Genomic DNA, 14,913 nt, shown 5'->3' with positions numbered 1-14,913 from the left:
AATGTTTAACTGGCGAATGAAAATACAGGCAAAAAAACTAAAAGTCCCAAAGACCAGAATATTATAGAGACTTAAGGCTGAGCTCTTTTACTTGGGCCAGCAAGCACCTAGAACACCCTAGCAACCTTATAACAATTACCTAAAAATCACTAAAAACAACTTTCTTTTTTTTTTTTCACTCTCTGTTCATTCCAATCACTAAGCAATGTTGTCATGTCATTCCAAACCCGTAGGGCTTTCTTTCTTATGCAGAACAAAAAGGAGATGTTTTAATGAATATCTTTTGAATGCGACTAAAGATAACGCTTGAAAACTTTTCCATTTTAAATGAGCTTCTCAAATATCGTTCATAAACGCAATGGATGTAAAGATTTTCAATGAGAAAAAGACTTACATTTATGGTAGTTTTTACCAAAACGTATTGTATGTATTGTAATGGTATGCGATTTTTGGGTCACTTTTTTTAAGCTTTAAAGTGAGGAACTAAGCACTAAAGACAGCCGGCGATATTCATTAAAACATCTACTTTTTGTTCAGCATATATAAAGAAAGTACTACGGGTTTGGAATGACATAAGGGTGAGTAAATTATAACAGAATTTTGATTTTTGGGTGACCTATTAATTTAATGCAGTGAGTTGCAACATTGCTTAGCAACTAGGGATGTCATATCAATATATCGATTATTGATCTGCACTATTTTATCAATATATTTTTGATGCATCGATACATAAGAAATAGCTAACATTTAAATTAAAAGCATAATTTGCATGCTTTCCAAATCACTCAATTGGCTTTCTGTTTAATAATGTGACATAATAGCGTTGGGAGACCACAAAAGGGTGATATAACATTTACTGAAGCCGGGTCACAGGTAGGAAAAGAATCGGTATCTCACACACACACACATACACAGATGAGCTGATGCAGCGCAGCAGATGGCAGTCCAAAGTTATGAATGTTTTTGTACTTCAAGCATGAACAAAGTGACGTTGATGAGTTTTCAGGTTAGTGTATGAAACTGTTGTAACTGCGCAAACTGAACGATTAGAAATGGCGATGTTTATTATGCAATTTCCCTGTATGAAGCATTGAATGCACAAAAAAGCATTTTGTATTGTTGTACTCTGGAAGCTCCTGTCACCAAGACAAATTCCTTGTATGTGTAAGCATACTTGGCAATAAAGCTGATTCTGATTCTGAATAGGTCTTTCATTCAAGCTATCAAACCACAAAACGACATACTTGTAACAAAAAATACATTGTGTAGGCTATATGAAAGATACATATAAACAACATATAAACATATCCTTTGATAATGATTTGGGTCGAATTTATGGAAAACAATGCGAGTTGCACTCCGTGGCGCTGCAGAATTTTAATGCTAAGCTTTGGAGGTGTGTGTGCGTAACTTTGTAGAAAATAATTGTTAATTTTAGAATGCACTGCCAGATGCGTCCGGTGTGCGACCACCTTTCATTTTCCCTGCCGCTCACACTTTACCAAAGTTGTGTTTAGAAATATGTTTGAAATGACAAAAACTATTGTGCAACGAGTAGGCCTATTTATAACTTTTTTTTTTTAAATCATTGGGTAAATCTTTAGATTATCAGTATGTGAAAAAGGCATCGACCCCAAGCCTATACAATAAACAATTAAACTTCACTTTGGTTTACACCCCTTAATAACAAGTTCTGCCTCATCTTAACTTGTCTGTGACAAATCAAGCTATGTATTTTTGCATTCCTCCATGTTTCTTCGTCACTCTCACATGTAAATGATGTAGTAAAGCAGCCCTGCCTGCTGATAGTTATGCAGATATATCTACTGCGGTATAAACGGTATGGCAAAATCTCTTTCGGCAGACACTTTTCTACCGTTGCATGTTATTTACTGTAATATGTATTTTATGTGGTCACAAAAGGATGAGCACTGTGTTAACAGTTCAATTCTTCATTTCAAGTGAATTTCTGTGTTTTAATTGAGCTGCCAGTAAAATCTAAAAATGTCAGTCATGCATAACACAACCTCCATGATCAGGCCTGTCATTGTGCAATGAGAATAGTAAATATGCAGTACTTCTTTTGTTCTACAATGAGCAAAGCAGGCGCACAAACCACAACAGACTCGTACCTCCAGTTCACCGCCCTCAGCCTCCAGGTGAGAGAAACAAAGACATGAATAAAGACTATGAGGAACATTCCATCAAAAGCCATATTGATGAAAGCATGTGTTTTCACTGCCCTCCACCCAGAACTATAAAATGTACATGGAGGTAAGGTAAGGTGAGTAAGCAGACAGGCTACACAGGGTTGTGGGCGAGAGGTTGAACTTACCTCTTCTGCTTGAGCTTCGTGGGTTTTACTCGCATCTTCTGGGTGAGGCTTCGGCTTGCTGGTCTCCTCAGCAGCCCTGATCTACAGAAAAAGTAAAGTTGTTACGTACCACATTGACATAAGTATTCAGACCCTTTGCTATGACACTTGAAATTTAGCTCAGGTGCATAAAATTTCTCTGGGTCATCTTTGAGATGTTTCTACACTTTGACTGGAGCCACCTGTGGCAAATTCAATTGATTGGACATGATTTAGAAAGGCACACATACAGCTGAAAATGCATATCAGAGCAAAAACCAAGCCATGAGGTCAAAGGAACTGCCTGCAGAGCTCAGAGACAGGATTGTGTCGAGGCACAGATCTGGGGAAGGCAACAACAAAATTTCGGCTGTATTGAAGGTTCCCAAAGGCACAGTGGCCTCCATAATTCTTAAATGGAAGTAGTTTGGAACAACCTGGACTCTTCCTAGAGCTGGTCGCCCGGCCAAACTGAGCAATCGGGGGAGAAGGGCCTTGGTAAGAGAGGTGACCAAGAACCTGATGGTCACTCTGGTTGAGCTCCAGAGATCATGTGTGGAGATGGGAGAAACTTGCAGAAGGACACCATCACTGCCACACTCCACCGATCTGGGCTTTATGGCACAGTGATCAGACGAAAGCATCTCCTCAGTGCAAGACACATAAAAAAGCACCTAAATGACTCTCAGACTGTGACAAACAAGATTTTCTGGTCTGATGAAATGAAGATTGAACTGTTTGGCCTCAATTCCAAGCATCATGTCTGGAGGAAACCAGGCACCGCTCATCACCTTCGCAATACCATCCCAACGGTGAAGCATGGTGGTGGTAGCATCATACTGTGGGGGTGTTTTTCAGTGGCAGGGACTGGGGGACTGGTCAGGGTTGAAGGAAAACTGAACTCAGCAAAATACAGAGATATCCTTAATGAAAACCTGGTCCAGAGCACTCAGGACCTCAGACTGGGCTGAAGGTTCACCTACCAACAGGACAATGACCCTAAGCACACAGCTAAGCCAACACAAGAGTGGCTTAGGGACAACTCTGTGAATGTCCTTGTGTGGCCCAGCCAGAGCCCAGGCTTGAACCCAATAGAACATCTCTGGAGAGACATGAAAATGACTGTCCACCGACGGTCCCCATCCAACCTGACAGAACTTGAGAGGATCTGCAGAGAAGAATGGCAGAAAATCTCCAAATCCAGGTGTGCAAAGCTTGTCGCATCATACCCCAAAAGACTTGATGCTATAATCGCTGCCAAAGGCACTTCAAATAAGTATGTCAATGTAATATTTCAGTTTTTCTTTTTAATAAATTTGCAAAGTTATAAAAAATCTGGTTTTTGCTTTGTCATTATGGGGTATGGAGTGTAGACTGATGTGATTTTTAAAAAAAAATTTTTTTTAAAGCATTTTAGTATAAGGCTGCAACAAAAAAATGTGAAAATTTGAAGGGGACTGAATACTTTCTGAATGCACTGTACTGTTTATCCAGGCCAGACAGAATCTGCAGATTTTCTTTTTGGGGAAAGTCAGTGGAGTTCTGTGAAATGGATTTAAACATGGTAACATGTGTTAAACAGAGTTGGGTGTATAAGGCTAATTTATATTTACTGGGCGAACAGGCTTCTTTTAGTTTGCCTAAAAAGTATGCCGAAATGCGCAGATGTTTTTGTTCTGCTAAGGTTTCCATAGTGATATTTAACCTGTTTGCGCACATGCCTGAAATTCTTGAGCAAGGAGAAATTGGCTAGTCAAAGAGTGTTGATGAAAGGTTAAAGCTAATATTGGGTGTGGTTTGGATGTGATGTTCTTTATTTACAATTGTGTGTACCAGCTAAGGAGATTGTAGCTAGCTTATCTTAATGTTAAAAACAATGTTACAAGAGAGACAATTTACCTACTGATGTGTTAACATTACATAACATTAAGTTGCTTAAAACTGAATCAAATTAATACAAAAACTGGGTTGCAGGTTTAGACAAAATTAAGCTATCACTTAGTTGGAGCAAGCTAGTTTGGGACCAAATTTTGGTTTATACATTTTTGATTAACTTATATTTCCCATAAACAGAAAAGAAAACATTAATTTTTCTTATAGTTACTTTAGTAGTTTAGTTGAAGGTTGAGCTTGAAGTCAACATTACAGTTAAGAGTAAAAACTGAAAAAATGGATTGAGAATATATACTTGTTTATATGTCATTGTTTGACATTGTGGTATAATTTTAATTGCTCATTACGCTCAAGAAGGTCAAGACCTCTGAGGTCATTTAGCAGCTTAAATCTAGCAAACATTTTTATATTTTAATTTTTTATTTATATTAATTTAATAGTTATTTTACACTAGCATTAATTTTTTTCAAGAAAACTAGTCAACACTGCTGCAATGGAGTTTCAGATACAGCTGCTGAGGGAGTGCCAGTAAGTTTGGCATCCTTCTCTCTTCTGCCCGCCGTAATCCATCCCACTCTATTTGTTTTTTCTTTAGGAAATTTTTGTGGAAGTGTAATAGTGGATTTATTCATTTGCTGTAGTAATGGGAATACAAAAATAATAACATTTGTTGTGTCTCCCACATACCTTTATAGAAGTTCACCCGGTTATAGTTTACTTCAGCGTTCCAAACCCAGAAATGTGAAAAGGGCCCATTGAGAGCAGAAAAAGAAGAATGACTACCTTTCTATAGGCTCTGTCCTTCAGTTTCTCCTCCGTCTCTTTGTGTCGTTCTTTCTCTTTTTCTCTCTCCCTTCGTTTCTCTCGCTCGCGGTCTCTCTCCTTGTCTCGTTCTCGCTCTCTGTCTTTATGAGGTTCTCGTTCTCTTTTCTTCTCCCTCTCTTTATCTCTCTCCTTATCCCTGTTGCGCTCCTTCTCTTTCTCTCGCTCACGGTCCTTCTCTCGGGTCTTGTCTTTCTCCCGGTCACGGCTCTTGTCCTTGTCTCTGTCTTTTGTCCCGTCTCTTTCTAGTCCCTTGTCAGTCCTCTCGGCATCTCGTCGTCTGTCCTTGTCTTTGCTCTCCTGATCTTTGGATTGATCTGGATCTTTCTGCTCTCGGCTCCCACTGCTCTCCTTGATGCCCTTCCTCTCCTGAACAAAACAGACAGAGACAAAATCATACCTTCTCTTTTTTAACATAAGTACAACAAATAAGGGATAATAATGTGCAGTCAGCTGGTCAATATCTCAGATTATAAAGTGGATAGTTCCAACTCTATATTATGATTGGGTGGGCCATGTTTAAAGCTGTTGTATGTTGTATAAATGCATTTCTGTGACCACACATTCAATAGTAACATTGCTGCATTGCTTGGTAACCACAAACAGCATAGACTTAGGCTAATGAACTATATTACTTGGCAGAAGAATTGTTTATTACCACTAATAATCTTAATGTAAAAAAACAATTTGAAAATTGGTGTCTTTTATCATATTGCTATTTCGGCAGTTTTAAAAAACAAAAGGTACATATTTTTTTAAATAGATGAAATTCCAGATTTAATTACTGAAAGACAATGACATGATAAGAAACCCCAAGGGGACAAGTTGAAGAATGAATAGTGATTTAAGAAAAGTCTTGTTTGGCCGAAACTGTCTCAAAAATGTCAAGCAGTTCTTACCTCTCTGTCTCTGTGGCGCTCCCTGCCCTCTCTATTCTCTTTGTCCTGGGATCTGGAGGTGCTGGGCTTCCCCTTCAGGTCCAATTTTTCTCCTGATAACACCCGCCTAACAGCCTCGTCACTGGAGAGCTGAGACAGTTGCTTACAGTATAACAACAACTCAGGCTAATGAACATGTGACCCAAACTACCATTACCATGCTTTCGCACTAGAGCTGTGGGTGTGATTTTTTTAACAAATATTGCAACATTTAAAATCTCATATTGTTGCTGTTTGGATGCCAAGGCTAAAAGAACAAAAATACATAAATTCACATCAAATTCACATTCTTCTTCTTCTTATTATTAATATTATTATTATACAATAGTAATATCTCTGTCGTAATTTCCTCACTTTCACACTGCATTCCGACAGGAAAACTACAGGAAAAACTTTCAGTTTCTATGTTTGGTTGACAATTGCTTTTTTTAATATGCTCCTCATCCCCAAATTTGGAGAAATGCTATATACTCCTCTTCTGTGCACAAAACAAAAATTTCTGTGCCTTATTTATACATTGACTGACTTGTATATTACTTTGGAGCAGCCAAAAATGTTTGGAGTTCTTTGCGTTCACAGCGCACGTAATAAACTAGTAATCTAAATTCTTTTCCTGTACTTAGGTAACCGTTGTGTTAGCAGTCCAGGGGCCTGATGTAGAAATTTTGTACTGGGCCTAATTAATTTAACACGAGCAGAACAAATTTGTGTGTAAATTGTTTGTAGAGCCATTCTGACATAAATTGTTGGATTCATGAAAGTTTTGGTATTTTCAAAACGTTAGTTGGTATGAACAAAATTTACACCTGCTCCCCACCACATGTAAATCTAGCATAAAACTTCTGAACGTGTTATGTTCTTTCAGGCAAACTGTCATGACTATGTTTTGATAGAAGTGAAATTAAATAAGTAATAAGAAAATTAACTAATAATTACATGAGTGGGGGCCTGGGTAGCTCAGCGAGTAAAGACGCTGACTACCACCCCTGGAGTCGCGAGTTTGAATCCAGGGTGTGCTGAGTGACTCCAGCCAGGTCTCCTCAGCAACCAAACTGGCCTGGTTGCTAGGGAGGGTAGAGTCACGAGGGGTTACCTCCTCGTGGTCGCTATAATGTCGTTCGCTCTCGGTGGGGCACGTGGTGAATTGTGTGTGGATGCCACGGAGAATAGCGTGAAGCCTTCACACGCGCTATGTCTCCGTGGTAACACGCTCAACAAGCTATGTGATAAGATGCGCAGATTGACGGTCTCAGATGCGGGGGCAATGGAGATTCGTCCTCCACCACCTGGATTGAGACGAGTCACTACCCCACCACGAGGACTTGGAGCACACTGGGAATTGGGCAGTCCAAATGTTTTTGGCCAAAAAATGTTGGCCAGTTTTTTTTATTTGATATGAGCTCTATAATTTAGGTTTCAGAATTTAGTATAGGCATTGGTAAATCACATTCTGTTGATAACATATGTTCAATGCTATTGCAGTTAAATCCATAAATAAACACATAGCGGGAAGGTGTGTACACAATACAACAGGGACAAAATAGTAAAAGCCTGCGCATTGTTGTATAGCTTGCAAATCTGTTATATCTTACAGCGTTACAGTCAAAGATCATCTTATGGAATTCTATTTATTTCTCTGAAAATTCTTCCAGTTGCAAGTACAGTACATCACTGTTACCATCATGATTTACCCAAGAAGTTTCACAAATGATGCTGGCGACACGATGCGAACTGAACCAGAGAAGGTTAATGGTGGTTGACACTCATGTCAAACAATTTTTATTGACTTCTTGAACTGTTCGATTCACAAAAGAGCGTCATATGAAAGCACAAATATGCGAGGACAGTAAAGGCCCTTTCACACCAAATGCCATGCGATTATGAGAGACGAATCTCTGACAAATGGCCCTTTCCCATAAAAAGTTAAGCAAATGTTTGCGTTAGCACATTCATGCCTTTACAATAGGTGGCGCTAAATGACAAGCAATTTTACCATTACGGTAGATGGCTCAATGCACCTTTGAGCTGGTCTGCCCTCCACTCATCACCAGGTTAGAAGAAATAACCACTTGACAAGTCTGCAAAACTCTCATGGTGTGTGTTACATATGTACAGAAAGAGAGGGGCACATATAGAAGAGAGTTATTACATCACAGCTAGTTTATTTTTTCTGTCAAGTTTAGATAAGCAACTTCTACTATGGATTAGATCCTATTTTTTCATGAAAAGAGTGGTTGTGAGATGGCATTGCCAGCTTTTGTACCTATGCTGTATGTCACAAAGATTAATGCAAGATAGTAGCTTAAATGTTCCATGCTTTCTTTCTCTCTCTAAGAGCATTACTGAAGTCTTTACAACACCCCAGACAAGCACATATTGAACGTGAATTCAATGTATCACAATGTGGTTTTCAGTGTTCCCCATTAATGACCTAGTCTGTGGAGGCCTAGCCCCCACTGTATCTGCGCATGCTCACGCACACATGCACTGGAACCAATTATCTGATGTTAACGTTATTACCAGTGGCTCTGACAACGTAACTATTTTCAGCATCTGAGGAGCAAGTTCAACAAAGGTAACCACTTTTGCTTCATTTCTTTGATGGCTCACAGGGTTCGACATTAACGCTTGTCCGCGACAAGTGGATTCTAGAAGGGGCAAGTGAAAGAATTTCACTTCACCAAGTTCAAGAATTTCACACACCATTGCACCTGTGTATATGGCTGTGTGACAATAAATGTGATTTGATTTGAAAGAGAATTGTACTTGTCCAACCAGACATGCAGACTGATTAAAACTTCAATAACAAAAAAATAACCAGCTATATTTGTGATAGCCTAGGCCTGTGTCACTTATTAGAAAGTTCATATTCATATTCTGCTGTTGAAAGTAATCCAGAGCACGTAATTTTATAATTCGCAAGCGATCAAGTAACAGCTGTGCCCTGTTTGATTGACAGGCGGCGTATGTGTGAGTGCTGAACATGTGCATGTGTGTGTGTGTGTGTGTGTGTGTGTGAAAATGCTCGCGCTAATGCGCACCTGAACGGTCAAATACATTTCAAAATTCTGCCAAAATGCCCGTCTTGGTGAGGTATTCATGTAAACACAGAGAGTGATGTCTAAAGTGAATGTAAACAGTGGAGAAAAAAGCAGATTTATATTAAAATGTCAAACTTGTAAGTATAAATGTAAGCTAATAGACCTGCTGCCATCTAATGAGTCATTATAATAATCAATAAGAAGAAAATGAGAAAACAATCAATGCTCTTGAATGAATAACTATAGTAGCTTTAAAAAGTATTCATATAAGCATACAGTAAAGACCAGTAGCAGTTTTATGTTGCATTTCATTCTGAATGTTTCCTTCAATACTTGATAGCCTACTGCTGTTAAAAACTTTTTTTTTTGTTCTTTTTTTTTTTATCTATTTCTATTCATTGCTGTTTTTATTGTTATTTTATTACTGACTGTTTACTAGTCTCGAATATTTACTTAAGTTGAAACCATTCTTCCATAATTAACATATTAGCTAGTGTTATTATTTGTTGTTGTTTTGAAGCTGGTATTGAGAATCATAAAATTTCAATACAGATTACTTATATTTTGGTATTGTGATAATGTATAATGTACATGGTAGATCTTGCTGCAATAACATGATGAAAACGCAGATTTATTCCATAGAAGTAAAGTTTATTCCATCCCCTGCTGTTAATGGTGGCGATAGAGGCTTTTCTTTATTTGACTACAATGCGTAACATAAAATAATTATCATATGACAATAGCCTCCTCCCCTACTCAGTGCAGTTTACATTTCTGTCGCAGAGAACTGAGTTGATTGCATAGGTACACTATTAGGTTGGGCACCGGTCATAATTTCAGAAAAATATACAACATAAACTTTGACATGTTACTTGAGCATGTAACTTAAATGTACTTTTTTCTCTCCAGACAAGTAACTTTTTTACTCGGACAAGTGAATGACCAATTTACTTGTCCGGAGGACAAGCACATGACAATGCTTAATGTCGAGCCCTGGCTCAAATGTATGCTCTAGTCGATTTTGTGGTTTGACCATTTGTGAACTGCGTTAAACTTCATCTCGTTTATGCTTTGTGGGTGTGACTTTTTTGCCGTGTCATCACCATTCATATCTATACAAGCAATGTGTTTATGATTAAATTACTACTAGAGCACAAAATTGTTTACAAGAGCACAAAGTTCTTCATAGATCCAGCCTCTTAATTTTGCTCTCAAAGTGCACCAGATTGATGCATTTAACTTTCAAATGTACAAAAGTTTCTACAAAACTCCTGTGGGAAACACTGGGTATTACTGATATCGATATGGCCTTCTTTCAAAACATATTTGATCTAATTCTGTGTGTTACAATGAGAATATTCATGCTGAATGAGAATATTCTAGCTAAATTTATCTGATATTTGAATGTATATAATTATTTACTGATATCTGAATTTATATAATTATTTACTTTAATTATTTAACAGTTTCATGGACTTCAGGTGCAGCCTCCTGCTCTGCTCATGATGAAGAGGATCTTCACACATCCAGCAGTACCACATCAGCAAGTACTTCCATCACCTCAACACCTCAAAGAGAAAGAGGCCACACCACTCCCTAGCGGCATCAACATAACAACAGAAGGCAGTCAGATCTCTTTAATAATATCAGATGACCCGTACTAAGGCTAAGTGTCAACTGAAGCTGTGTGCTGTTAAATAGTGAAAAAGAAGTCCTCAGTGCACTTTGAATGTATTTATTTTATTTTTCTGTATTACAGCATGCACTTTAAACATTTTCCTATTATTGGAAGAATTTAATATACGTGCATTTTAAATATACAGTTCAAGTCAGAAGTTTGCAAACACTTAGGTTGAAGTCATTAAAATTCATTTTTTAACAACTCCACAGATTTAATATTAGTAAACTATAGTTTTGGCAAGTCATTTAGGACATCTACTTTGTGCATGACACGAGTAATTTTTCCAACAGTTGTTTACAGAAAGATTGTTTCACTTTTATAATAATTATAATTATATTTATTTATCACACATTATACATTTGCACATATACATGTGAAATTTTTTTTCACATATCCCAGCTAAGCTGGGGTCAGAGTGCAGGGTCAAGGTTTTAATTGACTATATCACAATTCCACTGGGTCAGAATTTTACATACACTAAGTTAACTGTGCCTTTAAGCAGCTTGGAAAATTCCAGAAAATGATGTAAAGCCTTTAGACAATTAGCCAATTTGCTTCTGATAGGAGGTGTACTGAACTGGAAGTTTACCTGTGGATGTATTTTAAGGCCTACCTTCAAACTCTGTGCGCCTTTGCTTGACATTATGGGAAAATCAAAAGAAATCAGCCAAGACCTCAGGAAAAAATTGTGGACCTCCACAAGTCTGGTTCATCCTTGGGAGCAATTTCCAAACGCCTAAAAGTACCATGTTCATCTGTACAAACAATAGCACGCAAGTATAAACACCATGGGACCACACAACCATCATACCGCTCAAGAAGGAGATGCATTCTGTCTCCTAGAGATGAACGTAGTTTGGTACAAAAAGTGAAAATTAATCCCAGAACAACAGCAAAGGACCCTGTGAAGATGCTGGAGGAAACAGGTAGACAAGTATCTATATCCACAGTAAAGCAAGTCCTTTATCAACATAACCTGAAAGACTGCTCAGCAAAGAGGAAGCCACTGCTCCAAAACTGCCATAAAAAAGCCAGACTACAGTTTGCAAGTGCACATGGCGACAAAGATCTTACTTTTTGGAGAAATGTCCTCTGGTCTGATGAAACAAAAATTGAACTGTTTGGCCATAATGACCATCGTTAAATTTGGAGGAAAAAGGGTGAGGCTTGCAAGCCAAAGAACACCATCCCAACTGTGAACCATGGGGGTGGCAGCATGTGGATATATTGAAGCAACATCTCAAGACATCAGCCAGGAAGTTACAGCTAGGTCGCAAATGGGTCTTCCAAATGGACAATGATCCCAAGCATACCTCCAAATTTGTGGAAAAATGGCTTAAGGTCAACAAAGTCAAGGTATTGGAGTGGCCATCACAAAGCCCTGACCTCCATCCGATAGAAAATTTGTGGGCAGAACTGAAAAAGCATGTGCGAGCAAGGAGGCCTACAAACCTGACTCAGTTACACCAGTTCTGTCTGCAGGAATGGGCCAAAATTCCAGCAGCTTATTGTGAGAAACTTGTGGAAGGCTACCCAAAATGTTTGACCCAAGTTAAACAATTTAAAGGCAATGCTACCAAATACTAACAATGTGTATGTAAACTTCTGACCCACTGGGAATGTGATGAAAGGAATAAAAGCTGAAATAAATCATTCTCTCTACTATTATTCTGACATTTCACATTTTTAAAATAAAGCAGTGATCCTAATTGACCTAAGACAGGGAATGTTTTCTACGATTAAATGTAAACTTCTGACTTCAACTGTAGCTTACTGCAATGTTCTGTTTGATATGTTCCTGTTATTTTTTGAAAATAAATGTTTAGTGTTATAAAAGGGTCTTTGTGGGGTGTGTGTGGGGCAGGGGGGCATTCAGAAGGGCCCGTTTTTTTTTCTGTGTTTTTTTTTTTTTGCCTAGGGCTTATACATTATTGGTCGGGGCATTTTTCTGCCGGGCGAAGAAAGAAAAATATGGACACTTACCATAAAAAATTTTAAAAAAAACTTTGCTTTGTCACCACGCGATTTGCCGCGAATGTTCGCTCCAGGTTAGAATGGCTCGTTAGGAATCTTTTGTTTCGATTCAAAATGTTAATCGTGGCAAGGAATTGCGCTGAACATTCACGTTTGGTGTGCAAAAGCCTTTAGACCTCACTTCCTAATTTGACCCTATTGTGCTTGCTAAATCCAAATTTTACGATGTGAATGGACTTCATTCATAAAAAGGATTTCCTGTCTTGATAGGTCTTATCAGAAACACGATACTATACAGCGGAACACAGGTGCAGCACTGCACAACATAGGCATAAAATGTCCTGCCTGGCCAATTTGCCATTAATCCCAATGCAAGACGCAATGAAAGCCCCCTTCGTGGTACTGAAAAACACTATGAAAAATACCATATAAAACAAAACCTGCTTACACGTTGCACATTTTATTTATATAAAAAAAGGCTGCAATCTGATTATGCCAGATAGTGTTTTACACTGCTTTCAGAATTTGTTTTAAAAAAATCTAACTTTTAAGGATCTATAAAAACATCATAAAAATTATTTTTTAAAATTACCTGATAAGCAAAATTGCATAAGTTAGGTTAGTTTTATGCTTAATACACTCAAAAATTATTTCCCAATAGTGTGAGAATAAGACATTTAAATAATATAGGCTAATAATAAAATACATTCTAGATATAAGATGTTATTCTCTGTAAGTCTTAATATACAATTATGTTAATTGATCTTGTTTAAAGGATGTTTAGATATTTTTACAATAAAACAAGACAAAACCTGTATTAAGAAATTAGCAGTTAGCAGCAGCATCTATTCACATGTAACATGAAGGCTTCAGTCTGTTTTATATTCAATTTTCCTAGTTTCTCACACAGTTGAATGCATAAGTATCACATGCCTGGATGGCAATATGCATATGGTAATAATACATAGAAGTAGTGCAATGTAAAAACAGGAGTTGTAGGCTCCATATATGGTTATTTTGAGGAGAAGACGGGGTGGGGAATGAAGCACGTTAATGTACACACAATCTTTCGCTCACTGGGATTTATAAAGAGAACTCTGCGCAGGTTCTGGCATACGTACGGTTTTATACATATGAAAACTTTTATGAAATGTACCAAAGTTTTATACATGAGGCCCATGGTCCTTAATCATTAGACTATCACCACTGTACACTTTTATATATTTTTCTCTTGCTATCTCATAAAATATCCCAGCGTGCCGTACAACAGCAAAGCAGTCATTTTGCCCCAAGGTTCACACCTGCTTTTTTCCATGCATACATCACTGGGCTCCCCTGATAATGCTGCTGGCACTGTTTCATGCCACCTTAACCTTCAGGAAAGCCCGAGGGTGCAATTAAATGAATATGTCTATAAATTAACCCCACTTGGACAGCATTAGTCTTGAGACAATCACTAGACTAGTTAAATAGCTTTTGAACCCTACAGGACAGAAGTACAGTAGCTGTGTGGTCCTTAATCGCTGGACTGACCTTGTTGAGGCAGCACTTGGCAATGGCCTGCAGCAGCTCGTTGGTCTTCTCTGGTTCATATCCGGCAACGATCCGAGCTGGTTTAGCAGACAAGGGCTCTCCGCTTACCAGCATCACTACGTCGATGGCCTTCTGAAGAAATGCTATTTTTGAGTCTTTATCCTGCAGGGTACATGAAGAGAACTGACTTTTGTATACTTAAATAAAGGCCACTTCCACACTTATACATTTCGATTTTTGCTACATTTCTGCCTCTCATCCATACTTGAATGGCGTATTACTCAACCAAAAATGGAGACATTCGAAAATGCTCTCTATTACGGCATATTTTGGAAAGCGATGACTTCGAGGGCTGGTCAAAATTCTTCCGTGCCATTGAGCGCCACTCATGGCCAAATACACTCACTTAGCACTTTTATGGCCCCATTTAAACCTTGCATTATCATGCGTTTCGTATACGGATCCTATCTGGATATTCTTTAGCTGGATTGTATTTACACCTTGCAGTCAAATGCATCTCCACTGTGTCTGCACAAAGTTACCTGCTCATAATGGAAAACCTTACTTGCATATTACATTGAAACTAGTCTTTTAGTGAATTTTAAAAACACTGATGGATCATTCAAATGCTTTCTATCACTTTAACAGGCAGGGTTTTTCCTTCTTTTAAAATTTTTT

The 14,913-nt window shown here is 38.1% G+C and overlaps 1 protein-coding gene across 6 annotated transcripts in view; it reads right to left on the bottom strand.

The window, feature by feature from the left end:
- The window catches only part of LOC127447377 (TRAF3-interacting protein 1-like), a 60,603-nt gene that overhangs the window by 34,449 nt on the left and 11,241 nt on the right, over positions 1 to 14,913 (bottom strand). For 3 of the 6 annotated variants that reach the window (XM_051709212.1, XM_051709214.1, XM_051709217.1), the window contains exons 3-7: positions 14,236 to 14,397; positions 5,968 to 6,096; positions 5,030 to 5,437; positions 2,336 to 2,416; positions 2,133 to 2,153 (exon numbers count right to left, since the gene is read on the bottom strand). In XM_051709212.1, the coding sequence (XP_051565172.1) occupies positions 2,133 to 2,153; positions 2,336 to 2,416; positions 5,030 to 5,437; positions 5,968 to 6,096; positions 14,236 to 14,397 (801 nt within the window). Of the gene's footprint in view, positions 1 to 2,132; positions 2,154 to 2,335; positions 2,417 to 5,029; positions 5,438 to 5,967; positions 6,097 to 7,999; positions 8,136 to 14,235; positions 14,398 to 14,913 lie in introns of those variants that run through there. The other 3 variants (XM_051709213.1, XM_051709215.1, XM_051709216.1) reach the window with 2 other exon arrangements.

Source organism: Myxocyprinus asiaticus, chromosome 10, assembly GCF_019703515.2.
Source record: "Myxocyprinus asiaticus isolate MX2 ecotype Aquarium Trade chromosome 10, UBuf_Myxa_2, whole genome shotgun sequence".
Classification (NCBI taxonomy): domain Eukaryota; kingdom Metazoa; phylum Chordata; class Actinopteri; order Cypriniformes; family Catostomidae; genus Myxocyprinus; species Myxocyprinus asiaticus.
The sequence above is the reverse complement of the archived record's forward strand: the minus strand, read 5'-3'. Positions and strand labels throughout refer to the sequence as shown.